Consider the following 23,511-nt stretch of genomic DNA (forward strand, 5'->3'; position numbering starts at 1 on the left):
ATTGCTTTGAATGCTATTGTCAAGATATACTAAATTGAAAAGAAAGCTTTTAGTAACAAATTCTATTGGCATTACATGCACAACAACATTAATCCAGCATCAGTTTGGCCTTCTTCTTCTCCTGAGAACTTGGTAGAAGAAGAGAATCATGATGATCACTATTAGAGATTGCTGCTGTCACTCTCTTTATTCTTATTTTCTATCTCTTTTCTTACCAGATTATTACTAATTCTTAGCCTCTTATTTTCTTTACTAAATTGTCTTTGTTTTGTTTCATATGTTGCCTGTTGTCAGGGGACACTAACATTGAAAGCCAGAAGAAAATGTAGTGGGGATTCCAGTACCATATTAGAACAAAGATTGTTCCAGTCTGAGACACAAAACTCTTCCAGCTACTATCTCTGAGCTATATAAACTATCTATAGCCCCTGCATCTCACTCAATATCTTCACACATCTTTGTACTTTTCCACACACTCATTCTTTATTGCTAGTTTGGTTATTAGTTAGAGAATATAAAGATCTCTTGTTCATGAAGCTTGCTACTGTTTCTTATTAGAGCTGCCTGTATTAGTACAGGCTCTTTAGTACTATTATTTCTTATGAGCTTAGGTGTCTGTTAAGGCATGCTTCTCTGTTCTTACTACTCAGCCATTACCATCCTTACTATATTGTGATTTTTCATCCTTCTTGCACTCTCACCATCTTAACCAACTCACCTACTTTGATGAGGCATCCCATCATACCCCACTTCAGTATATTTTGAGTAATGCTGTCTGCTCTTCAGTTATTTCATATTTCTTACAGAGGCTTTACTTTAAAGCTTGAGTTTCTGTAGAGTTGATTTTTTCTCTCTGCTACAGAATCCAAAAATGATAGCATTCTTTGGCAATAGTATTAAAATTCATGTCATGTTACTGATTCTCTGAAACCATGCAGCTTCAACAAGAACACATTGCTGTAGACTCTTTTATTCTAGTATTGGCATTCTGTTGCAGCATATCCCCAAGAAAACAGAGACAAGAGAAAATAACTCTAGTGACTCTCTCACTAGAAATATTTACATTAATGCTCTTGTCAAGTAATGCTAGACCAGGCTTCAAGACTTCAATTATATCAGAAAAATTGATTCCATGTGACTCAAAAGTAATTGTATAAATATTGTTACACTTGGCTTTTTCAGTAGCTTTTATGCCAGCAGGTATCATGTAGATATCCATAAGACTTCAGTACATGTTCCAGTATAGGCCAAATCTATTAATGAAAAGTTGGTAGGGAAGAGATATAATCTTTTTACTATCAGAAAATATTTGCTTCAATACCTCTCTATCATATGCTACTATTTCTAGCTCACTATATAGTGGAGTGCTCATATTAAGTGGTTGAGCTTCCAGTGTTCCTGATTTCAAAGTTAGCACTCACCACATGAAATATTAGGTATTCAGAAGCTTATATTCTAAATTCTCCATATTAAATTCATAGTCCAGATATACATTAACTCAGGAAAGAATATTGTCTGCCAAAACAAATGTTTCTTGGCTTTCAAGAGCAAGAACTTTATTTGGGTGGTGCTGTAAATTCAAATGAGATAATTTCTCACCATAAAATGTCAGCATGAATCAGTATACTGGTTGAATTCAGAGAGCAATTGTATTTTCAGTAATTGAATTTAATCTTTTATTCTGACCAACAAATTAAACTCTTCTTAAATGATTATGATTTATTGAGTCTTTATTACAGGGGCAGTCAGCATTGCAGTATTAGTAGAGAATAAAGTCAGAGAGAAATATAGGCTTGCTATTACAGTAATATGTAAATTCACTTAAGAAGTATTTAATGGAGCTTCTCCAGCTTCAAGATTGCCATAACTCTCTTGAATTATTAATCAATTCAGTCATTTCTATATGCAGTTTCTTCCAGAAAATCAGCAATTTCACAAGTGTAGATATCAATGTAATGGAATTCTGGAAATATATGTTTGTGCATAATACTGCTTGAGCAAGTCTTTTATTCACATCTGATAATATTAGCATTTTCTTTAGGATGACAGACAGTAGTTTTTGACAGATAGATAGTATTAGAAATTGTGACCAGTATCTCTTCTTTAATGTTGACAGTCCAGTAGGCATAAGTTTTAATGGCTTGATATCTGTCAGATTCTGGAGAATTTCTCTCAGTGATTGATATTGCTGTCAGAATATGCCTGTATGCTCACACTACAATATAAGAGATATTAGAAATTAATTTATTTGATTATATACTTTGGCCTGTAAGTATAGAATAGCTTCTAATAATTTATTCTCAAGAATCAGCATTATTACTTGAGTATTCATTGACTCTAAATTTTCATCAATTTCTGAATCTTCTTCAACTAGAATTTTGTTTTCTAGACATGATAATTCTGCATCAGCTGCAGCATCTTTCAATATTTCATGTAATTGATTATCATTGTCAGTATATGCTGGACCAGCATTGCCATCACCAGTATCTAATGTAGACTATGCAATATTAGTTTCAGCATTTAATAATCTCAATAAACAATTTTTTACACTATAAAATCAAATTTGTCATTATCAGAAATTGATGCCAAATTCTTCAGCTGTTCTGACTATAGTGATGTCAGATGGGCACTGCTTTCATGTTTAATTAACTGATGAATGCTCTCTTCACTTGCTTGACTCTGAATCTGTTATTTATCAGCAATTGAAGCATTATTGCTTGGATTTGAATCTCAGAGTGTGATTTTCTTGACTTTTCAGAGAGTTGGACACAACATTTCAACAACAAGACTATTATTAATTATATGAAGTTGTAAAAGAAATGTGTGGAATACTCTTGAAGTAAAGTATTTTTGATTATTCTTTCAGAAAGTGAAGATTATCTGTTATCTGTCAACAGAAAATGTGGGGGAAATTACTGATAGAATATGAAGTCAGGAATAACTGCTTTTATACTGGGGTCAGAAAGCTTGCAATTAATATAGATTATAATATATTTAAAATTCTACAAGAGTTTCAGAGTTAAATTCTTCAACATGAATAATAAAGCTTTCTTTTTCAACAAATTTAATGTAGGTGACTTTAATGACATTGCTGCTGCAGGAACTAATGCAGACATATAAAAGACAGATATACAAGATCAGAATCTCAAAAAAGATAAAGAGAATGAGAAAAGAGACAAGAAGCACAAGCAAAAAGTTTGACACTCTAATACAGAAGAATATAAGAGAGAGAATCAGTTAAAAGAGAAGGTTCTAAAACAGCAAGTGAGATGAATGTATCTTATAATATTCAGCAAGAAAAAACTTTCTGAAATTATAGAGAAAGTATATAAAACAAATGATGAAGACTTATATATCTTTAGTTTAGCAAGAGTATCTGCTCTGAAGTTTTTAAAGAGCTGGAAATATAAAACATTAAGAAAGATAAGTATTAGTATGCTGTTCTGTAATATTAAGAGATCTTTTACTGACTGCTAGCAGAAGCATGTTAATAATGTAAAAAAGATTCACCACAAGAATAATTCTGATATTAGCATGTACTGTTATCAGAATTCCAATAAATTCTTTATATATTTTGTAAAGCACTTTAATTCTAAAAAATTCTTTGAGATTTTCTTCTGGGCAGAGCCAATTGTTGATTATGAGAAATTAAAATAATTAGAGCAATGGTATATCAAGCATATGTCAGAATTGAAAACAAATATAAGATAATGAGTATTACTGATCTTGATTTAGAGATATATGCTAATTTGGTGGTGCAGGTTAAACTGCATGATAATCTCATGGAGAAATCAGGCTGCAAGAAGGAAGCCATCAGGGCATGATAGAAAATTCTCAAATTTTGAAACTATATGGAATAACATCCACAATATGAGAATGTTAACAAAGAGGACTTTGTGAAAAAGAGAAAGAAGATCAAGAAGAAGATAAGAGCTTCAGCTTCTGAAGCTGATAAGTCAGCAATTCTTATAAAGATTTGATTTTCAGGTGAAGCTTTACTGAAAGAGTAAACTGCAAAATACTGAATTGGTGATGTCAAGCTCTCTTAAGATATCTGCACATTAATTAGCATGTATATATATATAATATAGAATCTAAACCTGAGCAGTACTGAAGCTGCAATAATTCTTATAATAATTCAACAGGCAAAGCAGCTGTATAATAGAAATTAACTTTTCAAGAATTTCTGTCAAAAATTCACTGAAGGATTGCTCATCAGAATTGTGTAGATAATATAAAAATCAACACATCTAGTAGAGCACATGTCAACAAAGCCCTATCTAATTGGAACAGCTCTTGTGTATATAAATAATCTCTTCCACAATCTCTTCTCTTTCTCTTCTCTCTCTCTCTCTCTCTCTCTCTTTTCAAGTCTTTCTAATCTTTATTTCCCCATCTTCTCTTTCTCTCTTCCATTGGTATTTCTTTTTGAATTTGTTAATATACTTCAATTTGCAGAGGTAGATGATCTGAGATATATAAGATTAGCAAAAGCTGATGCATTTTGCAGAAAAATATGTCAAAATAATGAACACATGTGGAATCTTAAAAGAGAACAAGCCAGACTGTAAACCAAAAAATAAAGCTTCAGATAAGCCATCAGTCTTCTGTTAATAATATATTACAGCATATATGACTTTAAAAAATCTTGAAAAGCTTTATGATAATATCCAGGGCTCTAGCAACACTTGCTCAAACTACTTATAAGATAAGAAGTATTGCTGTAACTTTCCTGAGATAATAATTAATTAGGTTCTTGAGTTGCAAAGTGCATACTTTAAATGAGTGAATACAACAAATACTGTTATCAAAAATACTTACAAAGTAAGTGTTGTCACTTTTGCTCAAGCTATTAATAAAGAGTTAAAAACTGTTCTTGTAAATATACTGAAAGAGACTTCTTCTGTCAATAATAAGCCAGATATATTAAATAGCAAAGTTATTAAAGCTCTTCAAGAGATTTCTGTAATCTTGAAAGAAATTCAGAAAATTCAAGAGGCAAACTTCATTACAGTCTCTGATATAAAGAATACTCTTAATATAAGTTTACTTCACTTCTCATTTTTGAAATGAAGATTCTAACTTTTAAAAGAATATACTGCAACTTATTAATTCAGATCTTCATGCAGCTCTTGCTGCTCACTCAGCTCTGTCTGTAAATAACTCTCTTCCTTCTCATGCTGTAAGATATTCTCTTAGAATTGAATTGGAAAAGAAATCTAATAAGAGTAAATTAGTCAAAATATTTCTTTAATGATACTTCTAATTCTGAAGCAAAAAGGACCTGCTTAAGCTTCTTACTGCCATAAACTGTTTCTAAAATTCTGACTCTGATCAGGAGCCTTCAATTTTCTCTGTTTTTAACTAGTATGTGTACAAATAACATTTCCCAAAATATACTGACTGTTTACTCTGACAGAGTAATAAAGTATAACATTAAAGAATATATCTTCTTCTTATAATATGACTTTAACACAAATCATCATTTCTGCAAAGCCAAGCATGCCAGCAGTCAAAAATCCTAATACTAATGAGAAGAATGCTGAAAAGAACAATACTGATAACAAGAATGTCAACAAGAATAATATTAACAAGAATGCCAACAACAAGGATGCCAACAAGAAGGGTGCTGAAAATGAGAATGCTAAAAAAGCTGATGCAAATGTTACTTCTAATATTAGCAGCAAAGATTTCCAAAACTGATTTTTTGGTTAGGGTGATCTATAAAGCAGCAGGAATTGTGTTACTATAGTAGTTACCTAGTTTTCAAAATTAAGAAAAGGTTCTTTCAATTTGAAACAAAACCCCTGATCTTATGGTTCAAATTTCAGTTATGTTCTAGAACTGAGCTCATTTCCTGAAAGAAAGTGTTCTTGGAAAGGTAATAGGAATCCTACAGTGCTCCAACAGTTCTCTATTTGGATTATGGTTCTCGCACAATTCCTAATTAGGTTATCATGAGATCTCAGAAACGTAAGGGTTTTTCGGACCAACGAAATCCCGATATGGGATGCTGGTGTTCGGGAACAATATTGATCCGGATCCGACAATGACGTGAAAATTGTTTCCATCGTCTGGGCGTCGCAGCTCGCACGGGGTTGACCATGTCAGCGCGCTCAAAGCCATTCAAGGTGTACCGTCCTGGTCTAGAAATTGTAGACCCTGGGTGAGGATGAGAGATGGTGTCACCGTCTTTTGTCAAACCATCCGCTCCATCCCTTCGTCTGCTCCGCTTCCTTCGTTCGCAATCCGATATTTGCTGCTTCAAACAGAACGTTGACCATCCCCGCCCGCGCGTCTCTCATGGGAATTATGGATTCTATCGGAATTTTCGACTTACTAGTGATCAGCTTGGATGCGGCGGGCTGAAATCATCCGCGGTCCGATGCCCATCGACCCTTGAAGCGTCTCTTCTGTCATTCATTCGTCCGAAGCCGAGGAAATATTCGTCTTTGCTGAAAGTCTCTTCTGCACGCCCCCCTCACCTCCGTGGCGGTGCCATAAGGCATCCAGCGAGTCAGCAAATATCCTGGTTCAGCGGCACCTCCAAAAGAAACCGGAACTTCCTTCGGCGACTTTTGGGTCTTCAAGTTCCCCGTCCGCCGGCCCATTTGAAACCGGATGATCTTCCTTCTAGTGGAGCCTTCGAGGATGGCCAGGAGTGCAATCCATTTACCACTGGGAGAAAGCTGGCTTTGAAGGCTTCAAATGAGCCTCGTCTGCGATGCACTGAGTTCGATGAGAATGGGAATGTTACGCTTATAAGCGAGGAGTTTAAGAAAAGTGAATTAATCGCAAAAGTGAGTACTCATGATTTTGAGAATGTTCACGCTTATTGCCTCTTGAAACTGAAGTTTAACTGGTGCAGTACGGTCTTCTTCCTCGGGATCTTCGGAAAATCGACTCTTCGGTGATACCACACATTCTTGTTCGTCATAGTGCTATCCTTCTCAGTTTGCTCCATCTCCGCGTGCTAATCAAGGCGAATCGCGTTCTTGTCTTTGATGCTTACGGCTCGGCCGATACTTATACCCAATCTCTTTTTATGTACGATCTCGAAGGGAAGTTACGTCAAAAGGAACCAGCTTCTTCAAGACAGGCAGCGGCGTTGGGGGCGTTACCATATGAGTTTCGAGCACTTGAGGCGGTTCTAGTCAGCGTAACCAGCGGGCTCGAGGCCGAATTTGAGGGTGTCCGAGAGCCAGTTGTGCGGGTTCTTCGTGCCCTTGAAGAAGATATCGATCGTGATAAGTTGAGACATCTGCTCATCTACTCGAAACGGCTAGGCACATTTGAGCAAAAAGCTAGATTGGTTCGTGATGCGATCGAAGATCTGTTGGAAGCAGACGACGATCTCACTGCAATGTATCTCTCCGAGCGATCCGGGGGCGTACGCAGGGATGAGCATGACCATCAGGAGATTGAAATGCTACTAGAATCGTACCATAAAGTGTGCGATGAAATAGTCCAGGCTAGTGGGAACTTGGTCACAAATATTCGCAATACTGAAGAAATGTATGCTCCTTTTCCCTCTGCTCACTGGCTTATGCTAACAAGTAGGACAGTGTGAAAGCGATTCTCGATGCCAATCGTAACTCTCTTATGCTCTTAGAACTCAAAGTCAGTATAGGGACTCTCGGTTTGGCAGTAGGCACGTTACTATCAGCGCTCTACGGAATGAACTTAAAGAACTTCATCGAGGAATCGGATCTTGGATTCGGAGCAGTTTCTGCCGTCTGCTTCGCGTCCTCTGCGTTTGTCTGTATATACGGACTTTTGAAGCTACGCAGGGTGCAGCGTGTAAAAATGTGGGGCGAAGGTGGCATTCAAGATCCTTACATGGGCGGCTTGGGCCTTCGCGGTTCCACGCCATTACCAAGCCGTGGAAACTGGCGCTCAGATGCCATCGATCCGGCTTGGACGGGTCTTCCTGTCGAAGGGCGTGCTCAGAGGATGAGAAGGGTAAGAGGTGCTATAGGGACGGCGGCGTCGCAACCTTCGGTGTCTCTATCAAGCCATGCGGCCGCGAAACCGAAACTCAGCGGCAAAACGTCGCCGGTCAATGCACCGCAATCAGGAAATGTGTCTAATAAGAACCAAACCCAGAAGCAAAGGCAGTCTGAACCCGAGAAAGACGAGTTCGAGGATCCCACGATGGGTGGCGCTGCCTTGGGTGCGTCTCGCTAATGTTGTCGTTTCTTATCATTCGCTTTTGAGGCGTTTGTTACTCGAAATACTCCACTCATAATTGCCATGGGTTCAGTATTATTCACCTGATGATTGAATTTTTTTTGTTGGGGGCCGACTAATATCCAGGCGATATTTTTGAGTTTCTGTTTGATTAGCCTGGAGTGTTCTGGTATGCACAGCATGGGCAAAAATAGAGGGTATTCGATACAAGGTTCATTCAATAGAGGAAAGTCTAGAGATGTTACATGTCCCACATTAAAGGAAAGACTTTGCTATTTTAACTTATCATTTACTTTCTACAGTCCCTACTTACATGAAGGAGTGTGTCTGACTATCTTGTAATTGCACCGCGCATATCATTAGCTCCAGTGTGTTGCTCGTATCCTTGTTTAGCCATGTTTCAAGCTGAGCTATCTAGACAGGCTTTACGATATTATAGTCCGAGGATAGCTCTGTGTACTCCGTAGTTGTGATCCTATCCAGGGTAAGTAAAATTACTATGCTACATAAAAAGCGAACATGCTTCAGGTCACTCGAGACTCCTGATGTGACAAGGCCATAAAATTATCCATTGTGTATTCAGAGCTATTAGCATCCAAGGTGGTTTACAGAGGTTGCTCCCAATTGTCGCCTCGCTGTCTTTATTTGTGGCTCTGCCACCACCAATTCTCAATGTGGATGAAACAGCATTTTCAGGTGATTCAGCCCGCTTAGGTACATACATCATTCAAACAAGGAATACTTTCTCTTTTTCTCTTTTTTTTCCTTTTTTTCTTTGTTTTTTTTTTTTTTGGACAAGCTGTGGACCCATTATCCTAGTCATCATGCGAACCACTGTTGATATGCCATACTCACACCACAGTTACTAGTGACACTCCGCAGTTCCAACATTAAAGGTACCAGTATCTGTACTTGGAGAGACGTGATTACCCATTGGCAATCTACCCCCGCTACCCACACCAGCTGGCGTCGCCTCAGTGTGTGTAAAGTTTGTATTACGTGAAAGGTTCATATCATATGTACCCCCAATATCAAGTGCAGCAGACAGAGCGGCATGAAGCATTTTGTTCTGTCGTTCAAGAATGACAATCTTCTCCTGGAGCTGCTGAACCAAAAGCGATTCTGCTCGAGGAGGCGGGGAGCCGAATGAGCCACGTGTCGAAGGCCGTGAAGTGATAAGATGATTGTCACTTCCCTGACCATCCCTGTCTTTCTTCCGTGAAATAGGAGACATGATACACCGATCGGGACTCTGGGTGTCATTACCATGCCGTCTGCGAGATTTTCTAGAACGAGACGCACTGCCGCAGTACGCATAAACTCCTTTTTCATCGTCAGATGAGGGCAACGATGGAGTGACCGGGCGAGAAGTGATGCCAATGTCGACCATGTCCCAGGATGAACGTGGAATGTGGCCTTTGGCAGCGCGGGAGTTATAAGAGGATGATTCGGAGTGTCTATGAATCGTTGCCTCAGAATGCCCTGCTTTCGTTGAGTTGGGTGTTTTGGGACTTAGGATATGTTCGGAGTTCTTGTCGTCCATTGTCGGGGTGGCAGGAACCTGTGGTTGTCGCTGACTTGCTGCAAATTCGAGCTTATCGACGCTTCCCTTGTTTGGGGAGGAGGACTGGTTACGGAATTTCGGGGGACTTGCTGGCAGTGGAATTTTCGGGGGCTCTCCAGGGTGTTTTCGTAGATCTGGTGATGTTAGACGAGCAGTAATAGTTGTAGCTTCGCTCTGACGCTTCGGGCTTGGATTTGCACTACTTTCACCGTCCTTAGTAGCGATGTCCTCGTTCGTTTTATTCTCGATAGTCGAATCCGATACCGAACTCGTTGTAGTCGTCGTATCGTTTCCTCGCGACGGCAAATTTCGTGCCTCGCTAGCGCGGCGTTCCAATTCTTGGAGCTTAGCTGACGGATCCAGTGGGACTGTCGGAGAAGATGGCAAACTACTCAGCTGTGCAAAAGCATTTCCTCGCCACGGACTCATAATATCGGTTTTGGTGATTCTTTCGCGTGACGGGTAGAGATTAAGCCTTGGAGGCCACAGAGATGAGGCTTTTGAAGCTAGTTTGCGTGCTTTCTTACTTCCAGTACCCTTGCTTCGTGGAGAAGGCTCAGAAGGTGTTGGTGGAAGAGGGGCTCTCGGAATATTGGCATATGAGGGAGGGAATTTAGTTTGTGATTCGGCCATGGTGCACGATGGTGTTGCTGGCGTTGGTGGCAAGGTTTCCATAAAGCTTTCGTTTTGGAAATCTGGAGATAATATGAGAGGTGCAGGCTGGTGGATAGGACGTTTCCTTGTTTGCAAGCGAACCAATGGAGGGGAGGTCTCTGTGTCTGAGGTTGGAGTGTTCACATTTGGTGGTTTCTGGAAACAGGATATAAGATCTTCTGGAGAGAGCGGTCGTGAGAGGTAACCAGTGTCAGTTAGTTCACGTGGATGATTCCTCTTGCTTGATGTCCGTCTTGGGAGATACTGTACATCGATGTAGGGTGACTTTTGAGAGACAGGGGGCAGAGCTGCTGTATCAAGGTGTGCTTGGTGAGAGCCAGCAACACAAATGCCTTCTCGTTTGTGAGGTTCAGACATCCTGCTCGGTACCTCCCGGATCTTGCTCACACACTCAGACTCCTTTCTAGGAGAATCATGATTGTTAGAAAAGGAGTTGCTATGGTGTTGTGTTGGCTTAATCTGCAGGCCTTCTGATGTCTCACCAGGTAGTGGAGGACATGGTCTTTGAACTGCACTGCTATTTCCAATCTCGATATTCCTTTCTTCTAGTTTTGGTTCCGCCGACAGGCGGCCTTGAGCTTCTTTCCTCGTGGTATCAAGGTCGTCGGCCTTGGTATGCTTATATTCTCGGTTCTCTGTCGCCGGGCTGAACTCAGAGGACGAAGGCGTGGGCGGCAGCTCTAGAGTTGGCGGCGTCCACATCGAGGTTGCGTGACCTAAAATTATAGACATATCATCAGACAGAGCTTTGGTGGGACGTAGTGTTCCTACACCAGCATAAAAGCATTCACAGTCAACATCACCAAGCATACATTTTGAACGGGCAGCTGGCACCGGCAGCATGTCGGGCACTTTGGTATCTTTGGGGTCTTTGGAAATCGGCGGCGGGGGCTTTTCGTCGGGCTCCGAGCTGGAGGTAGAATGCTTGCTTCTATCTTTCTTCCACTTAACCCCAGGTTTCTGCCACTCTCTCTGACCGGCAAGATCCTCGTGTGACTTCCATCTCTTTGCCGTATGGAGCCCTTTTGAGGCCCAAGAGTCAGAGACGCTCCCGCTACCAAGATCCATAAAGTCGTCCTCTGGAAAAGGCGTATTGTGGTCAGTGAAGAATCGAACTAACTCCAGTAGGCCTTCCGATCTCTGAGGTCTCTGCACGGACCCTGCTGATCTGGGGGTGTATTTGCAATTGTCTCTGTCTCTCGCCTTTAACGTCTCATGCGAAAATAGCTCTCCTGGCGATACCAATTCCTCGCCGAAAGTCTCCATCTCTCCGCCCAACACCGCCGTCAAGGCCGCCCTTCTTTATATACCCGCAGCAGAGGTCGCAGGCCGGACAGGAACAGAGGGAGGAGATACAGAGCACAGCAGAAACCAAATGAATTTGGCAATTCCAGAGAGCAAGAACGGTTCCTTTCACCAGGCCTTTTGACCGACAAGAGCCGCTTCCCTGCTCGATATCACATGAGTGAAAAAGAACCAACTAGCAGCGGTGAGAAACAGGGGCACTATGCAGAAGCGTATGTAAAGCGGTCCCATGCATCAAGCAGTCGCTCGAGACGAACCACTCATAGAAATCTCACATACCATAACCTCAAGGGCTCACACGCAATTGGAACACACGACCCACCGAGACAAGGCTTTGGGGCACGTTCAGGTGAATCCGTGCCAATGCATGGGAAGAGCTCACAGAGCTGCAGAGCTGCACATAATCGTTGTGGATCAGAGATACGAGCACCGAATCCTAAATATGAGGCCTCAAGAGAAGGCCCAAAAGCGAATCCAGAAATGATCGCGACAACGAACTCAAGGACACGTTCAACAATCACGTTGCAGCTTTCTGGTTTCACCGGGCACAAGACACGGGTTGCCGCATATATATGTATTATTTTAAACCTCTGCAGGAAGCTCAGGAATTTTTTTTCTCCCTCCATGGCTTGGGCTGGCGAGTCCAGAAAAAAGAAAATAAAAAAAAGAAATAACGACAAAAGCAAAACCAAGCCAGGGCGAAGATCTGATCGCCGCTTGTCGGAAAGGCTCCCGTTACCCGGTTTCCTGCCACCTAAAGGATGGGTTTATTGAATTATTGCTGAAGATCCTGGACATTTTGCGTCTGTGCAAGGAAAAATTGATGCTTGGATCCAGGAAAATACTCCGAAGATGTAAAAGCTCCTGACGGACTCCAAAAGCCGCGAATAATGAGCTCTTGAGTCCAAGGCCGAAATCAACTCTAGCCTCTCCGCCGTTCGGATAACCTAATAGTTAATACTCCGTAGACGACAGGCGATAATTTAGTCCATCCTCGTCAGCCGCTCCAATTCGCCGCTTTGACGCCTCCTTGGGGGAGCTCAATAACTACAGAGTTCTCCATACTCCGTACTCCGTACGGAGTACATAACGAGGAATAAGGTGTCTTTTGGTCATTTGCTAACCCTTCCTGTCTCCATCGCGGGATCAACGACGTCATGAGGGAGGATAGGTCACAAAGGTTCACCGGCATACGGAGGAAAGATAAACAGAAAAGAAAGCTCCCAGGCGATTTTAGCAAGGATTCTGCAGTCAACCGGTCCGCTTTGAAACCAAAATTTACGACTCAACTGCTCAGGTTAGAGTTAAGCTTCTTTCCTCAGAGAAATTGTGGCATCTTCCAGCTTCGCTACGTTTCTTGAGCGACCAGTCGTAAATCTGATGTCGAAATCGGCCGAGATCTTTGGTTACCATAGAATTGGGCGACTTACTATGCATGGATGCGAATGTCTGGAGGACTCCGTTTGTACGATGCTTTCGTGGATTTCAGATTTGTACCTTCAAGGAGTTGTCGACAGAAACCTTGGTCCCAAACGATTGTGGTTCGCCCAAGTTGCCCCTGATCTGAGCTGCAGTGACACCATCGAACCTTGTTCAAAATCTTCCCACAAACGCCAAACCTTTGGGGCTTAAATTGGGCGTAATAATGGCGTCGGATCGGCTTCGATGGACAACTGCGAACCCGCTTTTCCGATAACTTCTTGATGGGAGTTCACGGTTGTCAAAATAGGAGCGCAACATGCCCTGAATGAGGGGCTTTCAACAAGGAGTGGAAGAATCGACCTTGGCCTTCGCTGTCGGGAGCATGGGTGTTGATGCACGCAGCCAGGGGCCATCATTGGTTTGCTGCATGGTGACGATGTGAAGTGCCCTGCTTCGTCTGCACCTCAGCCCCTTTTCAGTGCCAGGCTCGCGACCATGTTGCTGCAGCATATCCATAGTGCGCCCAAAGTACCGAGCAGTTGTCTCGACCTTGTACGCACTCTCAAACCTCGCCGAATTTCCTCTTCCGGTATAACTAGCAAGGCCTATTAGCTCAACCACCCAGCGCCACCCCGTCGACGCCCCCTTCCAGGAGCTACAAGTAACTACATAACAACCAGGAATTTCCGTTGTCGGCACGGCAGTCTTGCAAAATCTCTCTCCTCCGTACTCCGTACGACTCGCCTAAAAACTTCGGCTGCAGCAGCAGCGGCCCAACCAGCAAAACGACGGTAACTACAGCACACGCGTCTCGCGTCTCCTTTGTGCTCATGGATTCTCAAATACGCTTTCCGGGATTGCTTGAGTTATTGAGCGGAATCTTAAGAAGACCGTTCCTCAGAACGGGGGACGTTGTTGCAGCCATGTCTGGGGTCCATTTCCGCGGCAGCAGCATTCACGTCCGCTTCTAAGCCTTCCTATACGCCGTCAGGGGCTCAACCTATATGAGTGACTTACAAGCTGCGCATCAACTTTGGGGATGACAAGCCTAGAGACATGTGAACTCAAAAAAGACAACCAACTGGGACAGCGTGCTCAGAAACCGTTCTATATCTGGGATAGTAAATTGGACCTCGATCAGCTGGGAGAACTCAGGTTTTGTATTGTCTCCCAGCTATTGCGATAGTATAGAAGGCTAATGCTGCATGTGGTCTGTCAAAGTTCCATCGCGAGCCATCCGTCCCAACATTGCTTGACATTTTGCCTACAAACCTGAATCAGTAGGAAGACTCCAAAACTGACCAGCAACTGGTTTAGGTGCTAACGAATGCTGTAATCAAACAAAGATAGGACGGTGGAGTGATATCTGGCAGAATGCACCTCGCCTTGGGATATATGAATACTCCAAAAGCCTGATTTTGTCCTGGATAACAACGTAGCTCTTCTTTGTGTATCTATATGTCCTGGGTTCACAGACAAAAGTAAGGAAAGACAGCAGAGCAGTCTTTTAGGTCTTAACAGACTATAAATTCTTCTGTTTTGTTGCTCTGCGTGCGAATACAAAGCAAAATAATCATAACACTTTTATGGGCCATGCGCAACAATTTTGTCAGTGTGTTCCTAGTCATTAGTATCCTGCTTGATGCAATTGAATCATTGTCACATACAATGGCTCAGAAATTTTCAAACGCCACAGAATATTTCAGAGGTTCGACAACCATTCAGAGCTAACGTACAGCAACCAGTGTGAGGGAATTAATACTAGTAGAGGTAAAGACCATGAGGATGATGCTAACAAATAAGATACAGTTACAGTATATGGCGTCTCTGTTTTGATACCTTTTCGGGACCATCACAACAGCGATTTTCATTATTAACACTGGCCCCTGAAATGATCAGTTCATCAAGATTGGTTTGTGGCTGATCTCTGTGGCCACTAAAGCTACAGGATGGCCAAGCTGTGAGGAGAACCTTTGCTCAGGATACATTCAGTTATCACTGCACTACTACTCTCCTTTTCTGTTGTTTAAAATGTTTAATTTTAGAATTGTTGAGGATTTATGATATCTGCCATACAAGTTAAACTTTTGTGAATGCATTGAAGTGAGTATACTCGCTATATTCCGTATCATTATGTGAGGCTGCTGCGCAGAATCACAGCTCCTACTAATATGGCCTGTGCTTGCTGTACAAATAAATACTTCACTTTCAAGCCCTCAGACTATCAGGAGCTGAACGGTTGGTCAAGAGTAAGTTACTTCAGGAGATGAAATGTTGCTGCAATTCGACTGTGTAACAGCGAACCATACATCTTTGCCCCCTGTCCCATGTTCTATTCGAAGTCGCGAAATGGGAATCTGCATCTAGCCGGCCTTGAAAACCCTTTTCGGAGGGTCCGGATTCTTGAGATTGGCACGGAGTACCCCGTAGTACGCCCGGAAAAAAGATGGTCTGGCTGGGCAATACTCGAGGGGGCTGCTCCTTTCAACCAAAGGAGCCATCAGTGAAAAGTATTGGTGGTTACATTACGTACCAGGCGGTCGAGAATAAGATGTCTTATGCATAGGGCCGTTGAAGAGAAAGCAAAAAAAGAAACAAGAAATGCTCCTCGTGTTCGTCTGCGAGAGCATATGCAAGGAATAATTCCGCCAGGGCCCTCAACACCGCCATGCTATCCTGCAGATGCAAAGACCTCATATCAACCATGCCCGTTTCGTGTCAAGGCCGCTCCTTAAAAAGAAAAATGCACCCCTTGTCAACTATAATAATACAACCATCAATGTGTTTGTCAGGAATGTAACACGTTGCCGGAACCAGTATATCGATCAGTAATCGCAGTAGAAGCCCATCCCACCTCAAATGACGCCATCCGGGATATTTAAGCAAAGTAGAGGAAAAGAGGACCTGCCAACCAGAATTCCCTAATGATACAGGATAAATATGTACTGGTAAAGCCCAAAAGCACGTGTGAACAGAGAAGTATCAAGATGTCAAAAAGTAACGTCGTTGCGGAAATGGCCCGTTCACCTTCGTTTAGGACGAATGAACGGATCTACTGGTTTCTTCTTGCGGATTGGAGGCCGTTTCATCGGCCCGTTTCGAAGCACAGACACACCCTACGTTTTATCGGTCAGTTCAGGGCTATAAAGAGCGATTGCACAAAGTGAAATGGACATCAGCGCCGATAACAACATACATTTCCGCTTGGGGCCACCGCTGTAGGTTTATCCTGGCCTTTTGCATCAATTGGACGATGTCCAGGGCTGTCCTTGGAAGGTATCACGAGATCCTATGGGAAAAGGCAAAGCGTATCAGTTTAACTAGCTCCGGTATGCGATAGACCCGTAGTCTACGCTGTCATTGGGTTACTTACACCCGCTGGTGGTGCCACTGAATGTGGATCAAATTTCCTACCCTTCAAGCCTTTGGGTGCATTGGCTGGCTGAGCATTGTGACCGGATCTCGGAATTTTGGAATCCTTTCTATCAGGAGCATCCGAGTCCATGTGTTTCCGCTTTCCAGCCATCTTCGTGGCTGCATTCGGTTGGCCTTGACGGGAATCGCTCGGGCGAGGGGTTGTCCCTGGTACCTGGATGGTAGGAACTTTCGGGTCGTGGTCTCCCAGCTGCTTCTCTTTTCTAATGTCGGCTTTTCTTTTTTGAAGCGTTCGAAATTGATGCTCTTCTCTCATGATCCTATCCTTCTCCGTCTTTGTTAGAACTCGGTTAGATTTGCATATTTCAGCAACATGGCCAAACATTCCGCACACCATACACCGAATTGCGGTGCAGTCTCTCTTTGAATGACCTTCCTCGCGACATCGAAAACATGTTCCTTGACTGACGGTTTTCGCTTCATAATTGTCGCAGTTTTGTGCTATGTGCAAAAGACTCCCACAATATCCACAAGCCAACTTCTCATTCAAACCATTTCCTCCGCCACCAGCTACATCAGGAAGCCGCACTGGTGTAAGCATGCCACTGCGGGAGGGAACGTCGTCTATCGATAGGCCGTTGGTGGTATCATTCGAAAGCCTTGAGGCAGGCCTGCTGCTCCCGTTGCCCCCTGTCACGGAGGAACCAGGTCTTGAAGATGGCTCCGAAACAATGGGATCCATTGAAGCATCAGTCATTTCAATATCATTCGGCACCAAGCTCCTTTGTGGTGACTGTAGTATTTTGTACACATCACCATCGGTATACAATTGTCGTTCCCGCGCGTCATTAATTAGCCCTCTCCAGAATTCTCCACGAGCAAGAGATTGCGAATTGCCCAGAACCCAAAGAGATGATTTGGCACGAGTTAAACCCACGTTCATACGACGGATATCGGCCAAGAAACCAATGCCATGGTTGGAAGCTCTGACGCAGGAGAAAATGATCACTTCACACTCCCTGCCTTGGAAAGCATCGGTTGTATTAAATTCAACAGCCTTAAAGATGGCATTCCCATATTTATTAGCAAAATGTTGCTTGAGTTCTCTTAGCTGACCTTTATATGGAGTAATAATTCCAATCTTTCCTGCAAAATCGTAAGTGGGAAAGTCTTGGACCAATCGATCATACAGCCGCATTGCCACTCTGAGTTCCGCCATGTTAACGAGTGAGTGGCCTTTTGGTGCACTCGCATGCATTCCTTGAACATCGAAGAAGCGGTATGGACCAAGTAACTCAGTATTATGCCAAGGTCGAATCCGCAGCTTAGCCATAGCAGGGCCATCTTGAAGTCGCCCATCATAAAACGCAGCACTTGGAAATCGGCTTATCTCCGGATGCATACGATACTGGGTATCCAACAAGTGGACATCCTGTGGATGGTTCGCCTGCATTCTAACAAACAAACTTTGCTCGTACTGGAATCGTGACGCTTCTTTCGACAAAACAGTCGGCGGTAATTGCTTCGGATCACCAACTAAAATACACTTGGAACAGCCGTACTTTAGTGGAATGAGTGCACTGAGTTCAATAGATTGAGCGGCTTCATCAATAATGACCGTTTCAAATTCAATGCTCAAAGTCTGGAACATCTCGTGGCCACTGCCGCTAAGTGTAGCGCAAATAACATGAGCTTCATCGATAATTTCTTGCTGTATTTTTCTGCGTGTTAGCTCTGCGTTACGAGCAGCTGCTTGGTTTTTATCTCGAGCAGAATCAATTGCTTGACTGAGCTGTGCTTTCTTTTTCTTTAGTAAATCAAATTCCCTCTCGAGTTCAGCTGGAAGAGCTTGGGCCTTTGCTCGACATTGGTCCATCCGCTCTCGAATTTCGTTGAACTTGTTCGACGTATCTTTATGCTCCGTGTAAAGGCTTTGAAGATCCCTTTCACTCCCATTTTTCTGGCCAATCTCACTGAGTTTCGCATTCACACGTTCATCTAGCGTAACATCCAAGACGTTCGTATTGATAGCATCACTTCGACCGAGTCGAAGGACCGAGATCTTTTGGGCCCTTCCCTGTAGTGTTTTGACGCCCTCTTTGAATCGCATAACTAATTCGTCCACAGCAGCGTTACTAGGCGCACAGACGAGCAGCTTCTTCGCCAATGTCCGCGCGGTTTTATCACCAGGACGAGGGGGGGCAATTCGATGTTCAGACAGGGTGGGAGTTAATAGAGCACCCACAAGTGCGACGATCGTTTTCGTCTTTCCTGAACCCGGCGGACTACAAAGAATACGGCATTAGCTGAAGGCACACGGAATGGCAACCAAGAAAGTGCGTGGCCTTACCCCTGTATCAACGTAAAGGCATCATTATCCATTGCAGACTTTACCGCTTTTGCCTGAGCCAGATTCAGATCATACGTGCCGAGAATATGTTTTACAGATTCTGTGCTATAGTTGAGGATGGGAGATGGCTTCGCCCTTATGATCTCATCGCTCAGGTCATAGTACTTCAGCGCCATCAGAGCACCATATTCTCGCTCCAGAGGCGTAAGCGAAGAGATCCGTACGCCGTATAAGCTCGCTCCGGGTGAAATGGTGTTTATTAGTGGGTTCATGGGGTTTACACGATACGTTATCTCCATCTGCCCCTTTTTCTTGATGAGGCCACTTACACGAGCCAAGCAATGATGCGCTTTGGAGTCTGTCGTTGGGTTACTGCCTTTAGAGATGAGAATCATATCTGCCTCGCCTAGTCCAAGATCCTTCACTGTCTGTGGTGCCATAGAAGTGCTAACTTCTACAAAATTATCGACCGAAACTCGGTTGGCGACTGTTATCTCGAACGGCTTGAATGTACCGTCCTCTTTGGCAGATTGAAATCCCTGCCACGCTTCTAGGATCAAAAGCGGTTCGAAAGTTCGTTGGTACTCCAAGGCATTCGTAAAGGTATTTGAGACAAGAGTATAATCTGTTCGACCGCAATTAGGTGGAAGGTCGCCGGTCGCAAAAAAATCCCAACTCAGTATTGTCTTATGAAGCGTAGTCAAATCTGGTGAGAGTCTTGCCCTCATGTCCTTAGCGGAGCGAGCTACCTTGATCTTCTTGACAGGCATACGTTGTTGTAATCGCATCTTCTTGCTTTCTTCATATGCTCTGACCGCATCTGGTTTCATAGGCGTTTTCTGTCCAAGCGTTCCTTGGTCTTCATCATCACTCTCAGATTCGGAGCTAGTTTGGGAAACCATCATACTGTCGACCGGCTTCGGCTCGGTGATATCAACACTGATGGAATCAAGACCAGAGCCCTGAGACATCGTCTGTTCGGCAACACCAAGAAAAGCTGAGTTCTTTTTTCGGCGATCTGCCTCCAGTTTATCCCGTCTTTTCTTCTCTTCTCTTTCTCTTTCTCGCTTTTCACGGAAAGACTGGACACTCTGCGTTAGTGGCGACGGTTTCAGTAGAGGCTTGGGAGCCACAGATATCCGCTTTTCTGTCTTTTTAGACGTGGCAGCTAATCTTGCCTTGTTTAGCTCAACGGACGAAGAAAGCTGCATGAGTGTTTCATCCGGAATATCCTCACTGAATTCTTCCTCCGTAGACTCTTTCGGGGTAGATACCGCGGATCTGTCGACAGGTTTCGCAAAGTCCCTGATCGTTGTCTGCTTCTTAATGATAGGTAGTGTAGCTTGTGTGGGTGCTAAAGGCTCTCCATAGTAAGCTTCCAGCGCCCTAACAAGCTCTGCCTTCTCTCGTTGCGTGAGGATTGTCTTGACTTCCGATGTCACCGCTACGCCCCGTATGAAGTTTATTGCGTCCTCGGGCAATTCTACATTTAATTCTCCCAGGCGGCGTAAGAGTTTCACCACCAAACCTCCCAAGGTGGTAGCAAGGTATTCGTCCTTCAGGCGAAGCCACTTCACCATTCCACTCATTGTCTTAGTTGGCGCTTTTAGAAGAATTTCACTGGCGGATTTAGAGATACTGGAGTTCGACTCAACAATGGCGGTCACAAAAATAGGGAACTGATCAAAAAGGAGATCGGCGAATTGCATCGTATCCCGGCAGAACTCCATCATAGTGGTCCTATCAACTCCTGTCCTGTGCCATGCCTCCGTCTGGTTAAATATCGTGGTCAGCCCAACCCACTGGTACTCCCAGAGCTTTTGAAGAGAAGCGGTCTCCGCATCGTCGGCCAGTTTACGACTTCTAAGAATTCCTGTTTGAGAGTCACAAAGGACGTCAATGATATCGGTTCCCGTTTTTACCATCCTCGGTGCAGAAGCGAACGTTTTCATCTTGGCAATCCGACGATAGGACCAGCTAAAGGCATACAGTGTAGATGTCCAAAAGGCTTGAAACAGGTGTGAAATCGCCTCTCTGCGACCGGATTGCCCGCTGACTGTTTTGATAAGATCAATAGCCGCCTGGTAGGTATTCAAATCTGCGGAGAAAAGAGCAGAGATAGGGGCCAAAGGCGCTGAGGGATCCTGGAATAGCTCGTCAAGTTTCTCTGGCTTGAAATCCGCCAGTCTTTCCAGTATCAGGCAAAAACAATGCGTAATATGGCCATACATCGTATTGTAATGTGTCTTTTCCGGATTATTTTCTCCTCTAGTCGGGAATTTTTCCAAGCCCGGAAGAGGATATAAACCGATCAACGCGGAGCGTGACAGCGCAATATTACCTTCGTGGAGATGCCTGACAACCTCATCCCAAATAACCGGAGTGTAAGTACTCACATTTTGTTGCAGGTTCTTGTTCTCTAGGATCATCCCGTAGTCGGCTTTCAGCGATTCGCATTCGAAAGACAAAACATTCCGCACAACATCGGTACAGAGAGGTACAAGGTCCATGGGTTTGCCATTAATGACGAATTTTGGGGGGTTGAATATTATGTTAATATGCTTGGTGACTATTTCCAGCGTCTCGGATAAAACGACGGTCGCCACAGAGCCCCTGGAGGTGGAATCTTCTGTGAAGCTTCGAAGAAGCATAATTATAACCGACAAGCCGGCGTTTATGCAGTAAAACTTCACTACTTCTGGAAATTCAGACTCTTGGATGCGAGTAAGTAGCTGATACGTCAAATATCGACATGTTTGCGGCCGGTGTGCATCCAAAAGCGATCTCACAAAAGAGTGCAGAAACAACAATACGCCTCTCAAGGCGGACATCTCAAAAGGCTCCTCCTCCACCATTTCACGGAAAAGCTTGTCGAGTTGTGGATTGTGAAAGATGCGTTCGAGAATAGCCTGTGGTGGAATTGTTTGCATCGCATCCCAGAATACTCTTGGCGCCTTTTCGACAAGAACACGGATCGTATTCAATAGTGGCCGGAGGCAAGGGCCCTGAATCTCAAGGTGTTCGACAGACAGGCGGCAGATGTCGATTTCAAGTCCTCTTAAATTATGAGTAATGATTCCCTCATCGCATCTTTGAACAATGAGATACAATCCCCGCCATAATCTCTCGACGATATCCGGCTGATAAGGCTGATAGGTAGCTTGAGACAACGCTGGCATAAGTGGCTCCTTGACTGCTTGTTCGAAGTCTTCTTTGGTAAGGGGTTCGGGCACTTTTTCCCAAGCAAGCTCAGCCCATTTGCTTCGAAGAGGGTCCGGATCAAAGATAAATCGACTCAATCCAGGGACATACTCCATAATTCGTAGGCGCTGATGAGTTTGGACCAATTTAAATGGTTCATCGAAATGCTGACGGAATTTGTCCTCCTGCTTCATCAACGCTTGACAGTTCAGTGCTTCAAAAATTGCACACAAGCCTGACCTGTCCAAAATCTCAGGGCACCTCTGACTAGGGTCGAGGCTGCTTAATGTCTGGGCAGCTGAATCCAAATGGTTCAAAATGCGGCCTATATCCCAATCATCCAGCATCTTGCCAAACTGCGCAACCTCACTTTCTTCGTAGTGCTCTTTAAGTGTCTCCCATAACCACGATTTGCCCTTGTAATATTCTATAATGCAAAGCTCACAGCTCTCAAGACTTTGCTGAAGACGATTCCATATCCAAGTCTGATGCTCGATCAATTCTGCCTCGTGAAAAGCCAATAGCGGCATACATGACAGGAATTTCTCGCGGCGTATCCTCGCCTCTTCCCGCGCTTTTCGAATTTCTGCGAGTCGCTTGCACGCGTCCTCGTCATTTCTCTTGCATTTTTCCCTATCGACATGTTTCTCCTTGTATTGCGACCTGTCATCATCGTTTTGACGCGGGCAGAGTAGGTGGAGTTCATTCGACAGGGCTTTAAGCTCTCTAAATATGGAAGAACATCATCGTCAGCGCGAATATTATATGACAGTTGGTCATCCAATCAATAAAACATCGGCGGAGAAGCTAGTCAGTTTCCAGAAGAAAATAGAACTTTCACGCAATATCATACCCGAGAGTTCCTAGCAACTCTGCCATATCATAGGCGCCCTCACGCGTGTTAAGAACTGTTCAATCAAACCTCCTGAAATCGTTCGACAGGGGAAACTTTTTTGAAGAGAATGAAAATATCCTTCTAAAGAGCAACCTTTTAAAAGCCCCATGAAGCATCCATGATTGCACAACAACACTAACTGGTCAATCACTTTGTGAACAGCAGTGGAGTAATCAACCACAGAGCGCTGTTGGGAGAAGCAGGTATTCACCAGCTGATAAAGAAAGAAGAGAAATAGGAATAGAAATGTAGGAGAGAAGTGAAGACCACACAGGCCTCAACAGTCTACTGTTCTCATATGTTAGGGAAAAAAAAAATAATAAAAAAAAAAAAAAAAAAAAAATTGGCTGTTGCGCGGAGTGATGTGTGTTGATGCAGCTCCTCACAGTTCCGACTAGCAAGATTATTAACCAAACGAGTGGAGTAACTATCCTGTACTCCGTACAAGAGTACGGGGTCTGCCGTACAGCGCAAATGACTAAGTTCTAGCCAGAGATTAAGTTGGGTTAACTACTCCGTACCGAATCCGAAAAA

At 43.6% G+C, this 23,511-nt stretch overlaps 3 protein-coding genes across 3 annotated transcripts; 1 reads left to right on the plus strand and 2 right to left on the minus strand.

Annotated features, from left to right (window-relative positions):
* Window positions 1–6,111: 6,111 nt before the first annotated feature.
* Window positions 6,112–8,187, plus strand: CIMG_05793 (mitochondrial inner membrane magnesium transporter mrs2; the record flags this gene model as incomplete). Its single annotated transcript, XM_001241896.2, has 3 exons — window positions 6,112–6,800; window positions 6,869–7,515; window positions 7,566–8,187. Exons 1-3 carry the CDS (start codon window positions 6,180–6,182, stop codon window positions 8,185–8,187), a joined length of 1,890 nt encoding a protein of 629 aa, XP_001241897.1. The 5' UTR covers window positions 6,112–6,179.
* A 551-nt stretch (window positions 8,188–8,738) lies between these two features.
* CIMG_05794 (uncharacterized protein) lies at window positions 8,739–12,534 on the minus strand. Its single transcript, XM_001241897.2, has one exon. It carries the CDS (start codon window positions 11,693–11,695, stop codon window positions 9,056–9,058), a length of 2,640 nt encoding a protein of 879 aa, XP_001241898.2. The 5' UTR covers window positions 11,696–12,534; the 3' UTR covers window positions 8,739–9,055.
* Window positions 12,535–15,731: 3,197 nt separating this feature from the next.
* On the minus strand, window positions 15,732–23,273 carry CIMG_05797 (tRNA-splicing endonuclease). The gene is made up of 5 exons (XM_001241900.2): window positions 22,936–23,273; window positions 18,882–22,808; window positions 16,530–18,816; window positions 16,353–16,445; window positions 15,732–16,272 (listed from the first exon to the last, which is right to left on the minus strand). The coding sequence occupies exons 1-5, from the start codon at window positions 22,959–22,961 to the stop codon at window positions 16,180–16,182; spliced, it is 6,426 nt and encodes a 2,141-aa protein (XP_001241901.2). The 5' UTR covers window positions 22,962–23,273; the 3' UTR covers window positions 15,732–16,179.
* Between the last annotated feature and the right edge of the window lie 238 nt (window positions 23,274–23,511).

Source organism: Coccidioides immitis, assembly GCF_000149335.2.
Source record: "Coccidioides immitis RS genomic scaffold supercont3.2, whole genome shotgun sequence".
NCBI lineage: Eukaryota > Fungi > Ascomycota > Eurotiomycetes > Onygenales > Onygenaceae > Coccidioides > Coccidioides immitis.